At 32.3% G+C, this 24,068-nt stretch overlaps 1 protein-coding gene across 1 annotated transcript in view; it reads left to right on the top strand.

Annotated features, from left to right (window-relative positions):
- The window catches only part of Smp_181490 (serine/threonine kinase), a gene marked incomplete at both ends in the record, with an annotated part of 49,733 nt that extends 44,242 nt beyond the window's left edge, over positions 1-5,491 (top strand). Inside the window, 4 exons of the mRNA XM_018799181.1 lie at positions 1,375-1,523; positions 3,259-3,313; positions 3,455-3,744; positions 5,393-5,491. Coding sequence (XP_018650995.1) covers positions 1,375-1,523; positions 3,259-3,313; positions 3,455-3,744; positions 5,393-5,491 — 593 coding nt within the window. The remainder of the gene's footprint in view (positions 1-1,374; positions 1,524-3,258; positions 3,314-3,454; positions 3,745-5,392) is intronic.
- Between the last annotated feature and the right edge of the window lie 18,577 nt (positions 5,492-24,068).

Here is a 24,068-nt window from a genome sequence, read left to right as displayed (position 1 = left end):
AATTTGATTCAAGTTAATAACTTTTAGATTTAAGAAATTGAGAAGCATCAAATGTTTGTACACTTTTGACAGTATACAAGTTTATTTAGTTAAAAAAATAAACGGTGGCGAAAACTGACAAAAATGAAGAGCAAATAAAAAACTTGTTTAATTTACTCTTGATTTTTGTCAGCTTTCTTTCTGTTTTCACTCTCATTTGTCTCGATTATTTTTCGTCACTAACATATTCCTCCGCAAAGTTATCATACACTTTCACTCAATGATCACTATTAAAGAAAAAACACAAGCTTACGAAACAACATTCTTGGCTTCAGAAAATCTTGCTTCAAATCAAGTAACATATTGTTTCCGCCCATAATCTGTACTGAATAATTATTCATCGTATCTTATTTGGTAGATGTGTAAAATTCTACATTCTTCATAAAAATCCTATATTATTAGTTATGTTATATCCCCTGGTGAATTATGAATGGTAATTCTGAGGACTATTTATGGACCAATGTAATATTTAAATTTCCTATTGTATAATTGTTAAGTAACTAAACTATTCATATTCGTGTTCCTCTTATCCTAAGCTTTATTTCGACCTTTGAACTATTATTATACGATTCTCGAGTTATCATCAGTCTATTGATTACTTTCCCCCTATTCACAGCTACATTTGGCCAAATATTGTACAAATGTTATTTTCTATTTTATGGTACGATGTGGTCTGTTTGGTTTGTATATAAACCCGGTATGTTTGTGAATAATGATTCATATTACAGAGGCTGTTATTGGTGTTCTGGACTTAACTGGCTGGGCTAGGCAGAAAGCAGGAGTGACAAGTAATCAAGACTGCTCGTACGATTTTATGTATCATTGCTCCGATCGATAATTCGCTCTTCTCTCATTGGCGGGAATCAGCACGTCCATAGATCAAATAGGGCACACGTACGCACTCACTCAATCGATATAACAACTGGGCACTCACACGATATAACAAGTTATAATCGTCTTTTCGTTTATTCTTACCATATTTTTAGTTTCATAATACCAGTTTTTTATGGTTATAGATGCGATAACTTTCTACTGACTGTTTTTTTCTTACATCCATCATTATACTATTAATCGATTTTATTTTTCATTTTATAGATGCTGAAAATCTAAATAAACAAAGAAATAATGATGTCAGTCTATCAGACTACTCCATTCCAATTGACAATGTAAAAAAGTTGAATCCACGCAATTCACTTTGCGACACTGTATCTAAGACTAGTTCTTCTTCAATCAATAATAAAGTGAATAATAATAATAACAATAATAATAATAATTCGAGTACAAATACCGATTCCAAAGTACTCAATGATTTGACTAATGATAAAATTTCATCAGATTCTACTTCAAATAAATCTATTAATAATAGTAGTACTGTTAGTGGTAGTTGGCGAGTAAACTTTCAAAATAACATAATTGGTCGATTAGGTGCAGCATTTGCCGCTGCAACTGGACATGTCACTACTTCAACACATCATCATATTTTAGTAAGTGTAATACATTTTAAATTGTTCAATGTATCAATTACAATAATAAATTATTTTAATTATGTAAGAATCAAAAGATTTGCGTTGCGAATATATAAAAATACAAATGTGAAAGAAATTAGAAAATTATAGGCAGAAATAGATGGTTGTTGGCAGTGGAATCTAGGACGCGCGTTTCGTCCTATTCGGACTCGTCAGCCGAATATATCTGTACATATGCCAAAAAGAGACTAATCAATTACATTCCTAAACATCAATGGAAAGATTTAAACAACAAATACAAGAAGGAAGGGTAGTTGTATAAACTTCTTTTGAATGCAAAAGTTAGGTTTGGGAACATAGATTCCTATAATTACAACGTTTAAGGTTATCCACTCTATTTCGCCAAATTTACCACTTGATCTACGTGTTTGTCTATTCCTTATTGCCGAAGTTATCGAAATCCATGTTTACAAACAAGTCATTTATTTCAACTAATATAAACTATTTGGTTTAAATTCAGTTCGTTGTTTAACTAAATCTATAAATAAATCAAAACGTGAAAATGATAAAGATATGGTGAAAATTAATTGAAAATACTAATCTTAGTAAAATAGACTACTCTAGTAAATAATCCGTTAATGAAACTGTTAAGTCAAGTAATTAGATTTATGCATTTGAGTTTACAAAAAAGATTCCTAGGTTGATTATCCAATGTGGAAGGAGTAAGATCTTACATTACTAATATTTTCACGAACGAGAACACAGGCGGGTACGACCAATTAACTGTTCAATACGAAATTACAGAATCTCTTGGTAAAATATGAGAACCATACATTGAATACTTCATTTGCGAAATCCCATCATTTGTCCTTCATATTCTGTATGATTCTTCCAGGTCACAATTCCCTCCTATTTGCGTTTCTGTTTTCTTCAAGTCGAACTTCATAGCTTTTTGCTGCCATTCGTTCTTCTTCTGACTGTTACATAGGCAGACATAAGTAGTATACACCACAATATCATTAAAAGTGATTTGAATTATCCTGTTGTTAATAATTTTGACTGAGTGGTAATCAACCTTTGTTATTAACTTGAGCAATGTTGACTAAGATCTAAACGTCCTGGATCAACATTCTTTAAGTTTTGCCATAAAAGCCACTTTTGTAAAAGATTTTATGTTTAGCACAGAATCAGATTGAATTTGTAGTTTGGCTAAACAGTTGATAAATTTAGTATTAATAATTCCATCGTTTACATCACACACTGATCCCCACTAACGATTGAACCGCGAACCCTCAGGCCTTGTGACAAGTGCTTAACCTTTGGATCACTGAGGGAATATTTAATTGCTTACATGTATAACTAAATAGTTTGCAATATTAGATAGTCATTGTTCAGTGCCATTGGTATTTACCTGCCTCACACTCGATGTGCTTGAACTTTAATGGTCAAGGCTTCTTACTAGAACTCCAGGAATTACCTCCCGAGAGTAGTCTCTAGTGAGTACAATTATTATTTTTATGGGATGGGAATTTTTGAGGATTGTTGAATTCCTTTCTTCAATGAAACATCTCAGTACTTTCTATAATTGTCCAAGGTCAGTCTATGATGTGAAGTACGAAATTAAACATTCTACATGAACCTCTTATGGTAATGAGTATCATTAACAAAGATAATTTTATTGATTTGATTTTTATTCTTTGTATAATAAATGTTTCTTTTTTTTGTTTGTATTCCTTTCTTTTAATTTTCTTAGAATGAAGTTGATTCTTCTAGTGATCATCAGTTATCTGTTCCAGCTAAGTCAACTGGTAATTCTTCCTCCACTTCCGCTAATACTACTACCACTGCTACTAGTCCTAGCAACAAAAATACTATTTCTTTTAATACTACTGATACCACTACTAATACTACCAATAAAAGTCTTAATTTTGTTCAATTGATCACTAAAGAGGTGATTGTCAATAAAACTAATTCATTGAAATCTTCAAAAGAAACTAATATTAAACAATCCTATTCATCTTTCGGTGCTGTTTCTAGAGCGGTTAAAGAATTAGAAATCACTGCTAATCCTATGAATAATAATAATAATTCCATGACTACTACCAATACTACTATTAACAACAATGGTAACATGGCTGACTTGAAAATTGTTCGTAGATTTCAAACTTTAGGAATGAATCAACTAGCTGAAACAACATGTGTTAATCGTCCTTTGGTAAATGGATATCCAAATGAAAAGGTCAGTTGACTATGTGTATATTCTTAACGGAGGAGGGGGGAGATGGAAGTTAGGGTTAGAGTGTCCTATTTTTATTTTTCTGTCTAACTATCACAAACTCCTATCTTAATTACATACTTATAAGCAATATTGTTTTATTTTTTATTTTTCATTATAATTTAATATTTCTCTTAACTCGACAGGCTGGACAAGAACTAAGTCTTCTGAAACTCTTATTCTGATTACCCTTAAACATGTTCAGTACATGTACATTTCGGTTTATTTGATTTGATTGATGTTGAAATCACTGTATATCTTGATTTGCTTCATACTTCTATTACAAGCTAAGATTATTAATGTTTTGATTACCGATTTCCTTTTGGTAATTGATGAGCACACTGGTAGCATAAGCATTCAAATTTCCAACTGGATTTTCGTAGTAAATTGTAAGAACATAATTTCTTCTCAACAGTGAGTAGATAGAAAATAGCTAGCATTAGGATCTTGAGCCCGTGTTTCATACTCTCTAGGACTCGTCATTTGGGCGTATCTCCATCCCAAGGTTGACGTTTTCTCCGGGATTTGAACCCGCTACTTTTCGATTAAGAACCTTAACGTATTATTCACTTAGCTACTGAATTCAGATAGCTTCAAAACTGTATAAGGGGTATAAATTTTAATTTAATTTTTGATGGTTTGGATTATCTCGTTGTTGATATTTTGACTAAAATTTGACCACTTTTGGTTAGTATATGTGCCATCCTGTGTGAATTACCTTGATATAGCCATTATATCACAAATTAATCTAGAATTGATCGAATGTGGCTAGCAGTAGTGTCTAGGATGTGCGTTTCGTTCTATAATTTCTCTTCTCCGAATCTCATATTGCATTTGTGAAATAAATTTGAATAAAACTAGCATGACAGCATCAAATATAATGTTTATTATAAAGTGATAATCAACTGAAAAGAAAACTACAGATCCACTAGTACAACTTTTGTACCTTGTTTGTTTTGTACTATACAACTTACAAGATAAATTCATATAGATAATAGTCCCCAAATTATAATCAAATAGTTATCTCGTATTATTTGATATTTGTAATTGATTGTTTGTTTGAAATTGTCTTAAAAATATTCCAAATACTAAGATTCTATGATCGTTGTCGGGATATTATTCATCACTGACTTACTACTCAATATTAGTTGTTTCTTCTCTTCAGTAATATGGATTAGAACCTGACTAAATTTAGTTATACAGTTGTATTTTAATATTTACAGCTCTTCTGTGTTGTATTGACGTATAAAAATTAGGATTGAAATGGATTCCTATTAGTAATGTATTTAAATGTCAGCCAATCAGTTTTTTGCTTAGTATAACTTTTTGACTAATTGAATAGTCAATGTTCATCAATAGGGTTTTATTTACTGTTTTTATGACTGTTCGAATAACCGTCGATCTGTATACATATTTCTTCCGAGGATGTTAACATTTTGGGATAGTTATATATATACCGGTGACTGATATATGGAGTATTCTTATTCACTTAGTTGTATTTTGTTTTATAATACAAGGTCTTCAAGTTATGGAACCTTTTACTGTGTTCACTAAATACAATTGAATTTTTCAGTATGAATTTCACCAAATTTTTTCATTCGAATTTTTTAAGGCTTCATTCTTACCTAAAATTGTTTGTATCACTATAGTTTGCAAAATTCCTCTTTTTTATACACTAAAAAAGTTATCTCGCAAAATTAAACTTAGATAGTTTTATGGTTTACCGTATACATTAGATTGCATCATAAAATTTATTCACTTATTAACAGTTATTATCATTTATCAATGTTTTATCTGTAAACCTAGGTTCATTTTGTACATAACTGCATCTAACACAGCGAAACCTTGTGACTAGTGTTTGTATCTTTTTTTCATGAATCTCTAGGATTATCCACAGTTATCTCATTTTACCTCAGTGACAATTACAAATTATTCGCATCTGAAACATGATAAGTTTGTATTGATTCGGTAATACCTACTACGTTAGTTGTACGGGAACTGATTTAGTAAGGTTTTTTTTTTCTAAAAAAGCCTATCGTTGCTCTCCCTAAATATACTCAACTGAAGTTAGGATTAGTTTATGTGCCTTCTAGTTTAATAATGATTAACTTGAAGATCATTTTCAAATCAGAACTTTTCAAGCTAGAGAGGATTATTGAGAACCAAATATCATCAACAAACTATTGGATCTATGATCTAGAAGTTTATAACCTCGATTCCATATTGTAACATACTAACTGTGAAACCTGAACATCGTATATTCGATCCCATATAAAGTTGACGTTTGCTAACATTTTAAATGTTAGTGAATAAGAGAAGAAATTTGTTCAGTGTGCCTTAATTTTTAATGGCTCTACAGTTGATGTCAGTTCTCAGTCAAAAATATATTCAACTCTAAATTCACTTGGTATTTTTTGTTTGAATCTTCCCATTGATGTTTAGGACTGAAATTGATTAGTCTCTTGTTGAAATATGTGCATACTGTGCGTAGGACGAAACGCTCGTCCTGGATTCCACTGCTAGTCACTATCCATCTTTGCTTACAATATCTTCAATTCTGCCTATAACGAATAGAATTTGTATAGATCATTAAATCTCTCTATCTGTCAGTAATCACAAGTGAACTATTAACCACAATAAATTATATACCAGGTTTTGAATTAGCATCCTTATTTCGTGAAGGTTTTTCATGTTTTAAGATTTTTAAATAACAGTAAGGACAGTGATGCTAGGAATAAGTAGTCCAATGTTCAAATTTCGAAATAATAAACCACTGATCCATAGTTCTACTCCTGTTCACTGCTATGTACATTGCCAATGTTTATCTTTGAAAGTCTAATATTGCCAAAGTAAGCAGTTTAATTTCTATGGAGTATGCATATTTCTTTTTTTTTTCATTTTCCTTACCGTTTAATTTTCAGAAAATATAGTACACTTGTTATGTACTTGTAGGGGTAATTTAATCAAACCCAACTGAATATTTTTTTATTTACTTATTGAAATATCTTTTAAAACGTTTTGTTTTATGTTCGGTCAATTTGATTGATTTTAAATAATGTCTGTGTATTTGTTTATTCATTATGTAATTTAGTGCACAACTTTCTCCAAAGAAATTCAATAATAAACTGGTTAGTAATGAATCAATTGATTTGATGATGATTAGCTTTGCAGTGATGTAACTAAGTAAAAGAAGCTTTACATTGTTATGTTAATTATAGTAATAGTAGTAGTAGTCTAATATCTGTAATATCATTGAGATCGTGAACCAATATGAAATAGATAAACGTTGCAAATCTGGAAGCACTAGAAGGTCGTTTCGTCCTAGTGTAGGACTCCTCAGAGGTGTGCATTCACGACTCCTCACGCAGGGATCGAGTCCAGGACATTCGGTCACGAACACCTAATCTCTAGACCACTGAATCGGCATTCAATGGTAATCATGTCCAACTTTAATCAATCCATGAAATTCCCCAACCATCTTCCATTGTCTTTAGTAGGTAACTGCCTCACGTCCAACACGGTTTAGCTCCACTGGTCACTGATTGAAGTTAGAAACTAATACCGTTGAATGCCAATTCAGTGGTCAAGAGATTACGTGTTCGCACGCGAGACTGAACGTCCTGGACTCGATTCCTGCGTGAGGGATTGTGAATGCACACCTCTGAGGAGTCCTACGCTAGGACTAAACGACTGTCCAGAGCCTCTAGGTATTCCATGGTGGTTTAATTTAGATCTGTTTGCGATCTCAATTAAATTCAATGATTCCCATAACCCTTTACTTACAGTCAGTGATGCAATTTTTAACCCAGCTAACCAAAGAAATTTAAATGTGTTTTTTTGTATTAAATTAATGCAGTTTAACTTGCAGGTGTCTGTATTAACCGTCTTTTTGTGTGTGATCATGAGTTGTTGCATGAATTATCCTTTGCAGTAAGTCATGTTTACTGTTGTGGGTTGAAGTAAATACCTTATTTGTTTTTCATTGTCATTGTTCCAATGACAAACATAAAACCAATATTACTGATTTCTGTGTGTTGACAGTGCTAGTTTTGTTTTCCTTCTTTTTGTAATTTCCTTCTCATAGCCTAGCTCACATCGTGGACCATTATCTAACTCATCGAATAGACTGATGGTCAGTAGATTACAAGAAATATTTGAAAGTGGCAACACAAAATCATCACCGGGTAGTCAAACTAATCGGACTAATAAAACACTTGTGTCTGTTATTCATAATAATAATAATAATAGCAATAGCATACCGGTTAAACTTAACACCACTACTAATACTACTAACTGTACTACTACTAATGCAACTACTTCTACCAGTAAACGTCTTTCTATCAATTGATAAATCGTCCTAACATGTATTGTATCATTCTCTTCTTTTTCCTTCTATTCATATAACCCTTTCCTCCGTCAGTCATCCTAGATATTCTTTTCATCTTAATGTGATTTCTTATTCTAAAGTTTTTTTCAACTTGATCACATTTGTTGCTGTATACCAAGTATTATTTGTTCCTTTTTTTTTTAATAATAATAAGAAGAAGAAAGTCAAGGAAAATAGCGCCAACACTGCAATGTTTACCACTGTTACTGTTAATATCCATCTTTTTTTGAATTATATAATAAATTGCAGAAACAATGACATAATATCATGTACATTAATTAATCTTTAACTCAGTGGTTATCTTTGTTTCACTTATGTACCCTATATGTGTTAGTGCCTTTTATTCATTATTTTAATCTGTTCTTTATAGATAAAATATTTTTCCTTACATTATGTACATATTATTATGATTATTATATAATCATCATGAGAAATCTATTTTTAACCAACAATACAAAAAAAAATGTAGTAAGTGAACACGTGTAACACAAAAATATCTTACGTCATTTTATGTTACTATCATCTTTAAATAATTATTTCTTTCTTATTTATGACTGTGTATGTGTGTATATGTATCTTGTGTGTGTGTGTTTTTTTCATCTACATATAATATCCCTTAATTAACTATGACCAACTTCATTCTACCTCCCCTATCTTTTAGTGTGTATGTGTGTGCTTGTATGTGTATCTTTTCTTTAATACAACATATTTAGTGATCACTTTCTAATTCTGATATTTGTTCGTTTGTTTGTTTTTTTTATTTGCCTATTTTTAAGATCTGATTATTTGTGATTATAAATGAATAATTTACAATAAATAGTACTGATCATCAAGTGTGTAGTACGTCTATCGTAGAATTCTTTTAATTATTTTGTTCTAGATTGTATATTTTTCATCCATTTTGAACTGTTATTGTCTCTGTCGGTGTTTCTTGCAGCCGTCTTTGTTTATGTTGATGAAGAGGGAATGTACAAGAGACAATATCACAATTACTAGTCTACTCTTCTAAACTCTTGGTGAGAGAAGAATTATAAATGTTTCTTATTTGTAGAATGTAATTATATAAATAATATAACAGATCGTTTTTCTGATTTTTTTTTGTCATTGAGTATTTTGTTGTTTTTCGTTTACCAGTTAATATGGGCTACATATATACAACAGTTATGGGAATTCACTCATATATAGGCAACATCAATAGTCCTCGATTGTGTTAGTCTGTTATCATTGACTGATGATTTTCAAAAACAAAACTGAACCATTGAATACTCACTCTATGTCGTCTAGATGTAATGGATGTGGATATATATATAGTGGTGAAAAATTCGAGAAAGATAGTATAGCAACAGTCCATCAAACAATGATTGTGTATTTATATAATATATTATGATAACGGTGATATTATTATTAAATGGACTCTGAATTATGTAGGGGCAGTTGCTCCAAGGATTGATCTTATCTCAGTAGCTGATTTTATCAGAGTACAGATGAAATTTCTGGAGCGTTACGTGAACTTTATTTTAGTAGCCCACCCTTTCAAGGTTACCATCTTCTATTTTGTGTTTACTGAAGGCATGGGGTCTTTTTCAACCAACTGGTTTGTTTGCTCTCTTAATCACATTAACCCCCACCAAACAACTATACAATATATTGATCAAATCCTGATCGAGTACCTTTCCACTCTTGAGACTGTAACTCACTTATCTGCGACAAAATAGATGCTTCCTAGAAGTGGTTCATCATGTTGTGTTCTGAGGGACTCATGTATCGTTCAGTGGATATTCTCTAAGGCTTATTAAAACTTCCAAGACTTTTACTATCTCATAACGTGGTTATATGTCCTAAGAGATGGTTTAGTACTTCAGAAGAGATGCATATGTGTGTGTGTGTCAAATCCTGGTTGGCCAAAAGAAGTGCTATAACTTGTGAGGGCTCAATAAAAGAGATCGCCTCTTGTCACTACTCTTTATCATGACAATTGATGCGTTACTTCTTGGTATTGAGTAATAATAGAATTCCCCTTTTTTGACAGTCATCCCTTGAATTATATTTACCTTCTCAGATAACTTAGTGATAGATTGCTTCATTTGAAAACCAATCATCTCATCGATCTTTTATGCGCTTAAATATCAATTTACCAACCTTATATCCACTAGTCAAAACAAATTAATTATACTTGGCCTTAATCTCTCTTCGATTATTTCATAAATAAGGAAACGATCAGATATTTTTTTGAGATTTTATTTAACTCAATATATTACATGAACATTTAATTTCATAGTTGTTGTACCCTCTGAAAATAGATTTGAGAAAAGTAGTATGTTTACGATTATCTTTTTTTCTCTTTTTCATCTGGTGTAAAAATCGAGATTTAAAACAGGGAAACTTATGAATAGCATAGATGAAATGTAAAATTTTGTTTTAAATTTATTTCTATTTTATGTGTTAATATAAACGTACTACTACATTTTTCTTTCATTTTTTTGAATAAATCTAATTCTAGATAAACGAAATACTAAAGTTATTTGATTGACAATTTTATTTTAACGTTCATAAGTGAACATAATAAAGTGCAAATTTGTACATCTTATGAATAACTTGAAAAGTGTGTTTAGAATGTTGTGCATATGTGTGTGTGCATACATGTATATTCGAAAGAAAATGTGTTGTTGTTGTTTTTTGAGGGGGGAGGATGTCATTTCATTCTGTAGTCTCATAATACATTATGTATATATGTAAATTTCAGTTGATAACAATGACAAAATAAAATGTACTATCAAAAAATCTTACCCAGTAGTTAATGTAGTTCTTTACAAAAAAAGGCTTCAAAACTATTACATTCTGTTTAAAAAAAAATCACATTTTCATCAACTTAAATGCTCGATATGAGATTTTGTCTTGCTCACAGAATCTGTTCTAATGAAGTTCCGGTCATTTAATCCATTTTGATTTTAATGACTGAATTAAAGTCAGTTGAAAGAACTGAGATAAAGTATTCAGTTCACTAAATGACTTTGAATTTAATCAGGTATACAAAATGAGCAGATTGTTAATTCCCCTTTTTGGTGAAGTTTTGTTCTGTGATCTGGGTAGTTTAGTCATGGAACTTTCATCATTCTTCTGAACGACATCATCAGCACAAACTTCAGGTAGAAGTGAAGTGTTCTCCACCATCTTAAAATCGTATGAGTATTAATTCCTCTAATTATCGAAAGTACTGAATAATTCAAATAAACTGTAGATGTTTCATTTGTTTTTAAAATTACATACCATTATTTTAAAACATATCCAGTGTTTTTTTTTATTGTAGTCACTTTGGAAATTTCCATATTGTAAATTCTATGGTGATTCAGTTCTTAACTGAAGTTATTTTATGTTAATCGAAATGTTGTTTACCTAGTAGAACGCAAATATCTGAGTGAATAAAGTAATGTTGTAATTAATAAACAAATCAGATACTCGTCATGAAGTATAAATCTTTTCAATATAAAGAATAAAAATAATTAGATTTGATAAATTTAACTTCTGAAAATATAAAAATACAAAGAGTATATGCACCATCGAGATGATTATCTACTGATGAGAGTGGGAAAAGTTGAATCGCCTTCTCTTATTTCCAGAGCTCTGGTTACTTTCATTATTTATTTAACCATTTATCTCTCCCCCATTCGAAATATCCAGAATCTGATCAGTTTTTGACGGATTACCACAATCAGGGCAGTTTATTGAAAACGACCAACTTATGATCTTTTTTACCTGAATAAAATCAAATTGAGTTTTCTACTACCTTGATTATATCCTTGCTTAGCCACTTATTAAAGTGTTCACCAGCATGTATGATACTAATTTCATTATGTTTTTATTGAAAGAGAAGAAATATATTCGCCTTAAAGCTTTCCGATCGTCCTTACGTACTCATAAAAGACTGAAAATTCCCAGTCATCAACTTTTAATCTGATGTCAGTTATATACAAAGTGAATTTTAGCACTCTTTTTTATTTAAAAATTGTCAGAATTTTCGCAAACAAGACCTCTCTAGTCAAATTACTAAGTCACTTTATATATTTGAATATATGGTGGTTGAAGGAAGTCCTCAGGAAACTCTGAACTAAATTTCGTTCTAGTTGGCACTCGTCAGCAGGATGTGCCTACAATCCTGTAGAAACTGATGCTCTATGGTGTATTGGAATCCGAGTTATCCAGTTACACAGTCTGAGATGTTGCTGCTAATTATTTAGGCCTAAAATTCTTACATTAATTGATCATTGAGCAGTTGTTGATCTCCTGTTTGTCAAGTACTTACTATTAATCTAATTCTATATTGTATTTGGATTATATGTGTGTTAATTACATTTATCTGATTATGCGTATTTTATTTAACAGTTTGGTTCAAAACATAATGATCATTGTCAATGTCGAAGTTTGTCGGAACTATTCCTTGGAATAATGCTTTTTAAATGAAGCGGAAAATATTTTATGTTACGTACTATTTGACTACTGATAGGTCAGTAAAACAAGAACTGGAATCTACATTTATTGGATGAATTGTTTTACCTTTGGAAACAATAATAGTCAACTAATGATTTATTTTGTTTGTTTAAATTGTGTTTATCAAAAAGAAAAATAAGAAAGCTAATCCCAAATGTTATTTACATTTATGTGTGATAAGAGAATATACCAAATGACAATAGATAAAACAACCTTGACTTTTACACGTGATTAGTTACACCATAGAGATAAGAATTTTCTTTTTCTGGGCTAATAAATTATTTTATATACATTAAAGAATTCATCCAGAACACGTTGACAACTAATCTCATAAATCATTATGTAAAAGTTATGCCGTACTTTCATTCATAGTTAAAATATATAAAATTGTGTATTATAGATTCACATTTCTTTTAGAAAAAAAAAACTAGTCAATATTAAATCAATACTTCCCATAATTGGGTTTTGTTTAAAGTATATCATCAAGAAGAAAACTATTCACTTCAGAATGAATGTTCATCTTGAATTGATCTCTTTAGAACTTAACAGTTGTTTTGTATTCTTAACTTTGTATACTTGATCGGTTTTATGATCAAAGTGAAGTTATTCAATTCTACCATCCAAACATATTATATATATGATGGAACTTTTAACATTATAAACTACAATGTAGATTTTATAGTTGGATTCATGAGTCAATTGAAGCTAGACTACCATGGAAAACCTGAATGCGCAATGCTGAGGAGTCCCACAGTAGTGCGAAACAACCATCCAATGTTTCCAGGTTTTCCATGGTTGTCTAACTTCAATTGACTCATGAATTCAACTATAAAATTACTAAAATCTCCATAAAACCCCTTCTCATAACAATCTACATTTCATTGGTTCTTAATTACATTTCATATCATATTAAATACTTTTTAATTTGAGTATTACACATATTGAATAGACTTATCTTAGTATGTAGATTATCCATATAAAATAAACACTTAATTAATATTTATGTTGATTACATAATCAGTGTGTTGGCAAAAATCAACGATTAATCATTTGAATATATTTAACCACAACGAACTCGTTCAATTTTCAATCTGTACTATAGTTATGAAGCAGAAATTATCAACCGATTTTATACCCATTTTGATTATTAATTAGGGTGTAATCACATATATCAAAAGTACTCAGAGTTATAACATACCATATGCTGCATGTCATGCTGTACATAGTTCATGTTAATTGAATACATGAATATTGTATCTTTAACAAACGTCACACTCAAATAAATTAATGTTATATGGAATAAAATACCATAATGGGAAGCAAAATAAATACTGCACATACAGCTTATGGTTTGTTAGAACTCAGAGTATTTTATATATATATATATATTTTTTTTCATCTTAATTGATAATCAAAATGGGTATGCAATCAATATGTAATTGAGTGTATTTTCAACTAGGGTCGTCGTCATGTTTTCCGGAATAAGTGAGGAAACGCAACAAGAAATAAGACAATCTATAGTACCACTAACTCAACGGGGTTAATAAATCTTCATTTGTACTAGTCTTTGTGTTCTTACTTTCGAGTCGTCGGAATTATAGTGGTTCCTCATTTTACAAGTATAAGTGATCAGCGATTCCGACATAACAATTAACGACGACCAGATATAACAATTAGCGATGCAGTCATAAACAGTCGACCACCAGCTACAGTAGTAATATACCACGTTCATAAGTTCTAATAATATTCCTTGAAGTAATAAATTCTTCACATTAATCGTTATAACATTTTTTTGCTTTACAAACGGACAATAAAAATTTCTATTTGTAAAATTTTTCCCGTTTATCAGTTTGTACAGTAGAAAATTCAGTATCTGGTGTTACTGCTTAACAGTTCATTACAACTAAATAAACTGATCACTTTGTAGTCATACTTTTTTATACTCATGCTAATCTATTTGCTTATCGAAAGTTTTTTAACAAAAAACTATGATAAATAGTTTACTGTTCTGATTCGATGGAATACACTATTATTATCAGTTAATTTTTACAAGTTTTTAATCAGTTTATTGTATAAGTTTCATTATGAATAAAATTATAGTGTCTAAAGTACGTATCAATAGTGTTGCATATATATATATATATATACTCAGAAGGAGTTTTGTGGAGATTTCAGTATTTTTCATAGTTGAAATCATGAGTCAATTGAAACTAGACCACTATGGAAAACCTGGATGCAATGGACGGCCGTCTCGTCCTATTATGAAACTCCTCAGCAGTGTGCATCCACGATCCCTCACTCGCGAGATTCGAACCCAGGACCAACCAGTCTCACGCCAGAGCACTTAACCACGTCTGTTGAGAGATAACAACTCTCTGAAGACAATTGGTGAACGGTTGCTAAAACTTCATGGATTGGTTGAAGTTAGACATTAATACCTGTGGATGCCGGCCCAGTGGTCTATCGGTTAAGTGCTCTGACGCGAGACTGGTGGGTTCTGGGTTCGGATCTCGCGAGTGAGGGATCGTGGACGCGCACTGCTAAGGAGTCCCATAATAGGACGAAACGGCTTCCAGGTTTCCGATGGTGGTCTAGCTTCAATTGACTCATGATTTCAACTTTGAAAAAAATATATATATGCTAGAAGTACTGCTTCTATTCAGCATGTTTTTAACTGTTAAGTTAACTTGATGATTCAGATCAGACGATTGAGTGACGCGTGAGATTTCTAAATCAAAACTTGAGATTTGTCTGAAATATGATACTGTTGTAGTGGACTACACTCACAAGGATATTATGAGTATTGTGTAGCGGGACGCGGTATTGAAGTAACACTAATTGTCGGACAGAGTGAAGAGTTTTGGTGAATCGGAAGTATGGCATTGACAGAACACTTAGAGGCCAGTCGAGAAGATAGTCCAGATTGCAGTACACATCGGAAGATCCAAATGGACGGTTGAAGGATTTATATATTTATTAGTTATCTAAAGCGTCTATATACGTCAAAGTATGATCAAAGAAGAAAAGCTTGGATTGTCTAAAGGCGGCCTGCTTAAACATCTGAGTTACCTGTTCCTGCTATCTAGATGTTTCAATAAGTTATCTAATTTTTTTTGTTTTAATACATCATTATAACCATTAATCGCATAACCTATCCAGGTACGTTTCTGAAAAGTGTACAATCTTTCACTGTACAAGTTACAAAAGGCTCAATCAGAGATATCGTGAATGCTGTCAATATACAGCGAAAAGAATGTACATTATTTAGATGTCGATTGACTGAATTGTTATCTTCTAACTGGCGATCATTCAATATTTGTCGTCAGGATCGATCAAGAAGTAGGAAACGGAAACTTGTTGAAATACATTCTGCTGATAATTCTATATTGTACCAAAAAATATGATATTGAATAAAACTAATAATAAAAAAAATAATAGTTAATATCCTTATCGTTTTTAGTAAAGCACATATTGGCTTTTTTCACAGCCAGTAGCTCTTTTAATCCAACTATAGCAGTCAACATTCGAGATGAGAACTAACCACAGGAAACATGGAATCTGTTATCAGTAAATAAATGTTTAGTGCACAGACAAGAAATGACGATGTGTTTTAAAATGTCAAGAAAATATTACTGAAACAATGAAAGGTTCAAATATTACAAATTCATGTATATACTTAAAATTATCACACAATAACGAAGTGTTCAAATGAGTTATATGTTTAAAAATGATTCACGATGACATGAGTTACTGAATATTACTAAGTAGTATAGTTAAAAACACAAAAGGGAATGAAAACAAGTGAGAATGAGGGTGAGGATATTCAATACCATAACACTGCTATTGAATAGTATTCTGTGAATTTCGATGAACATTACATTATTAGTGACTTGGAATATCTGAGATTAATATCAAAAAGGAATAAGTTAAAATCATCATAGTAAAATGCCAATCATTGAATACAATAAGTTTTCACTGGTTTTGAATTAAGTATTTAGTTTATGTCTGACAACTGTCAATAAAAATACTCGAATTGCGTTTCGGTGTCGCTTCTGTTATACTATTTCCAAATATAAAATTTAGATCTGAGGCAGTGTGCTTCTGTTTCAATTCGACTTTACTTTATGAGTACACTATTTACAACTATTTTGGTTCTTTCTAAAATAAAACCACAAGACTTTGACTAATTTGAATGAAGTTGATCGAGAGGATGATTATCTTTAAAATTTTTGTCATAACCTAATACATAACAGTACATACCTAACTCCGCCTGGAGCCTCTCTGGGGCCCGGATAAAGCATGAGGGTTGGGTATGGGGTTGCGACCCTGTCCCGTAGAAAACTAACTCGCTAAAAAATACGCTAACCAGAAAAAGTAATTCACACTGTTTCGACTCTACCCTGGGAGTTAGAAGATCTTCATTTGGATGAGTTATGACACTTTATGATGAAAGTTGAGTTCCTTAGGAAGTCACGAGGTTGATTCTCCTTCTGGCAACCAGATCAAATATTAATTTAGGTACATGGAATGTTCGTACAATGTGGGAGACCGGGAAAGTCATCTAGGTTGCTGCATAAATGAAAAGTTATGACTTGGAGGTGCTTGGAATCAGCGAAAAACCTTGGACGCTGGTTGAACAACAAAGACTAGTTGTTATATTTCGGCCATGAAGAAGAAAATGCTCCACATACACAAGGAGTTGCATTGATGCTGTCCAATCAAGCACAAAAAAACAATTATAGGATAGGAATCCTATGGACCACGGATCATCAAAACCTCCTTCAAAACAAGGAGAGAGGGCATTACAATGAACGTCATCCAATGCTATGTGACTACCAACGACTACGATGAAGATGTTAAAGATCAATTCTAAGGGGCAGCAATCAATATTAGCCGAACAAGAGCAGAAAAGGCCAAGTCACAAGCTGAATACACAGAAGTAAACAAAGAACTGAAGAGGATCATCAGAATCGACAAACGTAAATATGTGGAAGATTTAGCAATGACAGCGGAAAAGGCTGCAAGAGAAGGAAACATGAGACAACTGTATGACACAACAAAGAAACTCGCTGGAAATTACCGTAAACCAGAACAACCAGTGAAAAGCAAGGAAGGCAAGGTAACATTGAAGAACAACGAAACAGGTGGGTAGAACGATTCAAAGAACTCTTGAATCGACCAGGTCCACTGAAACCACTCAACATCGAAGTAGCACCCACGGACTCCCCAATCGATGTTTGTCCACCAAAAATTGGAGAGAATAGCATGGCCATCAGACAAATAAAGAGCGACAAAGCAGCAGGACCAGACAACGATCCGGCAGGGGCACTGAAATCACATGTAGCAGCAACTGCAGAGCTACTCCACATTCTCTTCAGTAAGGTTTGGGATGAAGAACAAGTACAAGCAGACTGGAAAGAAAGACACCTAATCAAGATACCAAAGAAAGGCGATCTCAGCAAGTGTGATAACTACAAGGGCATCACTCTTCTATCAATACCAGGAAAAGTCTTCAACAGGGTATTGTTAAACAGAATGAAGGACTCCGTAGACTCCCAAATTCCAAACCAACGGGCTAGATTCCGTAAGTATCGATGGTGTACTGACATAATCGCAACACTACAGATCATTTTGGAACAACCAATTGAATGGGATTCATCATTCTACATCAACTTCATTGATTACGAGAAAGAATTTGATAGCGTGGACAGGACAACACTATGGAGGCTTCTTCGACACTACAATGTGCCTGAGAAGATAGTCAATATCATACGGAATTCCTATGATGGATTAAACTGCCAAATCGTGCATGAAGGACAGCTCACAAACTCGTTCAAGGTAATGACTGATGTCAGTCAATGTTTCTTACTCTCACCCTCTCTCTTGCTCCTGATGATCGACTGGATCATGAAGACGTCGAAATATGAATGGAAGAACGGGATACGACAGACAGCTAGGATGCAGCTTAACGATCTAGACTTCGCAAAGGATCTGACTATTTTATCACACACGCAAAAACAAATGTAGGAGAAGACGAGTAGTATAGCAGTAGCCTCAGCAACAGTAAATCTCAACAAAGCAAAACTCTCCGATGCAATACAGCATGCATCGATCGAATCACACTTGACGGAGAAGCTTTGGATGATGTAAAAACCTTTACATATCTGAACAGCATCATTGATGAACACGGTGGATGTGATGCAGATGTGAAGACGCGGATCGGCAAAGGGAGAGCAGCATATTTACAATTGAAGAACATCTGGAGCTCAAAACAACTGTCAACCAACACGAAGTTCAGAATTTTCAATGAAAATGTCAAGGCAGTTCTACTGTATGGGGAGGAAACTTGGAGAACTACGAAAGCCATCATCCACAAGATACAGGTGTTTATTAACAGTTGTCTACGCAAAATACTTCGAATCCGTTGACTAGACACTTTCGGCAACAACCTACTGTGGGAGACAACAAACCAGATTCCAGTGGAGAAAGAAATCAGGAAGAAGTGCTGGAAGTGGATAGGACACAAAGTGAAGAAAGCACCCAACTGCGTCACAAGGCAAGCCCTCACATGGAATCCTGAAGGCCAAAGGCGAAGAGGAAGACCAAAGAACACATTACGCCGAGAAATGGAGACAGATATAAGAAAAATAAACAAAAATTGGATAGAATTAGAAAAGAAGGCTCGGGACAGAGTGGTTTGGTGAATACTGGTCGGTGGCCTATGCTCCATTGGGAGTAACAGGCGTCAGTAAATAAGTAAGCAGTACACACCTACAGCTTCATAGGGAGACGAACTCAAGCTCTTTATATCTCGCGTCAAATACAATATTTTCAAATCAGTTTGTCAGAATGCACGAATCACGAGATACACCTCAGTTGATATTCCCATCTAAGTATCTATGAGCTCTTTAGATAAATTTAGCTTTTTATTTGGTGAAAAATGTTGGTTTATGCTAGAAATTTGTAAAGAAAGATTCTATGTGAGGTAAACATTCGAAAATATTTCAAAGACGGATGTCTGTCACGAGAAAACTAAAATGGTGTAGTTCATTTTCCTGCTTTCTAGTTTCTTACGATCAGCTTTCCAAAAGAAGAGTTTTACCATCCTGTCCGTCTAATAATAAAATACATGAATCTATTTTTAAGTCCTTGTAATTAATTCAAAGAGCGACTTTTGACCTTAAAAGAAACATAAGTGAATAGGTTTTAAAACTGCCAACCTCCATACTCGTAAGTATCGGCCATCATTGTCCACTTATATATCATTTCGGTCTCATTTTAACAAAAATCGCATCTTGAATTAATTTTATCATGTCCATTTTGATCAGCGAAACTAATTAATTTTGCTTGAGGATATTCAACAGCAGATATATTCGGGGATCCACAACCGTTTCTCCAGCCATTAATTTTACTTAGAAAAGACCGTTAAGTTCTAAATACCACTTCACATTCGATTTTACATAAATACATAACTTGGGTTATAACAGGCTGTCATATTGAAATGAAGTTCTCATCAAAAAAATTTGTCTTAGGCTGTTCGTTAGCCAGTATATTCAGTTTAGACTTATCTGTCATCAGTTGTGGAAGTTTTCATGCTTTATGTTCTTCCTCGCATTGAACTAGTAAGCTAGTTTTCCAGATCGATGAATAACATTCTTTAAACTATCGAGTTAAAATAGTACTACTTTTTAATTTCTAGTAGTCAGTTTTTTTCACTGGAATTATTCAGCCTTCAAATTTGTGATCAATGAAAGCAAATTTATATATTTCTCACTTTTTATGTGCTAGTTGAGTCACTTACAAACAGCTTTTCTGTTTGTTTGATGATCGTAGGTAATATTTTCGATAATCTTACACCAGTCAACACAATTTCTTATTTTTTTATCATTTTGTCTTTGTTAAATATTGACATGGAGTTAGAAAGTTATTCCTCGCTAATTAGGTCTACAGAATCACCAGTTTTACACTATTAATCTCATAAAGATTTACAAAATATGAAAGACAACTAAATCACTCCTGAGAATATGACCAACGAAAGGGTCAAATAATGCTTTGACATCATTTGGTGTAGCACAGTATTAACTTTAAAATCATTTTTGTAATCAAACCGAATATAGTAATGAGTATCTCCTGAGGAAAATATGAATATTTGGCTACCGAATTATAATCGAGTGGTCAAAAGCTTTTGAGTCATATTTGGTTCATAAATTTGTGGCAAATGTAAGCTATTAAGTGAGTTACATGTAGAAAACTTTAGGTCAAGAAATCAAACCTGTTCATATATTCGTTACTCAGATAATTTATTACTTTCAATAAGAAAAACCCATACAAACAAACAAATGTGAGAGAATTTTTAATACTTAGTACAAAACCACACATATTCGTACACTCTAACAGACCAATATAATCGAAGATCCTGTAACCCTCATACACAGACTAATCATGGATATGAAGTAATATACCTTATCATTAGTAGACGACATTGAATTGAAGTTTAAATACATAGAATATAAAACTTTAGATAATAAGTCGTCAATCTTCATTACATTAAAGGTATAAAATATCTTTACTTATGATTCCTAGTGAACAGCGCAATCAAAAGAGCTCTTAAATGTAGTATTTGTTGATTAAATTTTACCTTTGAAATAGTTATCATAATAAACAACCGTTAAATGAAAAGCCAGTGAAAGCCAAGAAGCACTGGACATTTGTTTTATCTCGGTTTGAGTCTCCTCGGAAGGGCTTACACATCCTTCTGAAACGAGAATATCCAGGTCTAACTTGAAGATCCGTCCATTTCGGTCATCCATTGTGAATTCAGTGACTCATATTAGTTGGTGGTTAATATGTCCTTCAAGTTAAACAAGCATCCATAAACAACAACATAAACAGCGGTTCAGTTCATATTGGAGAATTACTTCATGATTGATCTTTCTGGGTACTTTGACATATGTGAACTGCTAAATAGGAATTGAGGTGAATCCCTAGTATTTACACTAAATGATGGTCAGGAACTATAATCTGTTGCATTTGTATTTGGCTACTGATTTCTATCTTTCCTGTCCTAAGGTGTTTTAGTCATGGGTTCAACTTCATGTGTGTGTATTAGTTCAAGATTAAGACGGAATGGTTATGGACTGCTACATAATTTCCATATCATTAGAAAAAATTTGAGAAAGAAAGATGAAACTGGATGAAGTTATTTAAAGTTTCTCAAGCCTTAACATCTAGTTGATTTCCTGAATGTTTTTTAATACTTTTTAATTACAATATAACAAATATCAATTTATGGACTATATGATTCATTACTCATTCAAATGAAGTGACTTGTTATTACTGTTTAAACAACGACTAAATATTTCCCTTGTTCAGCAGATTATCAATAATACCCTTGTCATGAAGTCCTTTAAAATGACAAACATTTTTTCCCATATTTTGTGCTCAGTTCATTTTAACAACGCTCTAATATGTTTAAATTTTACATCATTCTCAAAATTGTTTTTGATGATAGTTTTGTTTGTTCGTCTAGTCAAAACGTCCTACTCAAATAACCTAAGCAATTTCTAAAAAATCAAATTTTATAGTGTTAACATGTATAGTTCAGTTAAAGAAATCAATTCCCTGTTAGTAGATATCAGATACGAATATCCTCCTACCCATGACAGTTTAAATGGTCGAGTAGTTTCAATAACCCTCAGATAAGCTATGTAACGGAAAGTCAAACTCATAACTTTGTACTCCCTAATACGATAATACTGACTAACTAGAGCGATCTAGACGCCTGATAAACTGACTTATTGAGGTATATGAATTTAATCAGTAAGAGAAATTGTGGAGATTGTAGGATTTTTAACAGTTGAATTCATGAACGGATCTTAGCTAGACCACCATTGAAAACCTGGAAGTACTAAATGACTGTTTCTTCTTAGTATGAGACTCCTCAACAGTGGGTATCCACGATCATACTATGACGAAACGGACGTCCATTGCTTCCAGGTTTTGAATTGTAGTCTGGCTTAGATCGACTCGTGAATTCAACTGTATATGAATGTCACTATCAACACATCGGTTGCATTTACTACCATTTAGTGAACACTGTACCATAAGGAAATATACCTCCGTAACTGACTTCAAGCTGAAATTTTTATGAAGTGTTCGTGTCTTCAGGTTTTCAGATATCGTAACCTGGAAATGTTGGCATCTAATAATCTTCGATAAAGAGTTTCCTGTGTAGTCACTTTTAACAACTACACTTCACACATTGTCCTATGATATTTAGTTGTTTAACCATAAATTTTGGTCACCTGTGAGAGATAAACCGCTTATGTTTGGTCATAACCTAACATTTTTTTGAAATATATATTTAAAATCTAAAAGTATTATGTAACTTTTAAGTACAGTATAGTTTTATCATTAAGGCTTAACTGTTACATCATAACTTAACTGTTTTCACTACTTTATTAATGATAATTTAACCTTATATCAAAGTCAACTGGCTTAGAATGAAACTTTATATAATATCAAACACTCATACAAACTGGGTTTTAAAAACTAAACAACCATACTATTACTACAATTATCTCCTAATTTATAGTACTATAATGTCTTTAATTCTAGACATATACTTATCAGCTTACTCGTGTTTAATTATGTTAATTTTAATGATATGTTTTGTATAAACCATTTATTGTTCATTTACATATATTTGTTAGCCATTGGAACACTATTCTATTGTTCACACGTATACTTAGAAATAGAAGGCATAAAATACTTAAGTTGATTAAACTTTAGTCAAATGATTCAATTCACATTTACTAAATCCTGAATTTAGTCCATCATTAACACAAATGAAATGTGTTAATCAATTGTCTTTTCACCACTTGTGATTACGTAATTAGGCAGACATGATTACTAGTCATTGCTACATGGATATGTCTTTTTTTCTAAATAGGCTTCTATACCATTTGTTAAACTGATTTATGTGTTCAGATTTCTTAAATGTTACCCAGAATTAATAATGTCAAATGGTCATCTTTCTCTCTCTCGTTTTTTTTCTAAGTATACTCATTATGTGTAAGAAGAAAAGCAATAGTAACACGTGTTTTTGTTTTATTCAATTCAGTTAACTTATGAGAGAATTTTCATCTTTACATTGAAACAAATTACCACAAATCACTAATTGAAACGATTCAGTTTATTTCTGTTTATTTGATATAAATATAACAATAAACCAATTTTTATCTGTAATACGACACAACATGATAAACGCTATTATCAGAAGGGGTTTTGTGAAGATTTCAGTATTTTCATAAGTTTTCCTTGACGGTCTAGCTTCAATTGACCCATGCTTTCAATGATGAAAGTTGCTTTCTTCTTTTTTAGATAGTAAAATTACTTACATTAGTTACAATCTAAT

Source organism: Schistosoma mansoni, chromosome 3 (assembly GCF_000237925.1).
Source record: "Schistosoma mansoni strain Puerto Rico chromosome 3, complete genome".
NCBI lineage: Eukaryota > Metazoa > Platyhelminthes > Trematoda > Strigeidida > Schistosomatidae > Schistosoma > Schistosoma mansoni.
This window is presented reverse-complemented; position numbering and strand designations above follow the sequence as displayed.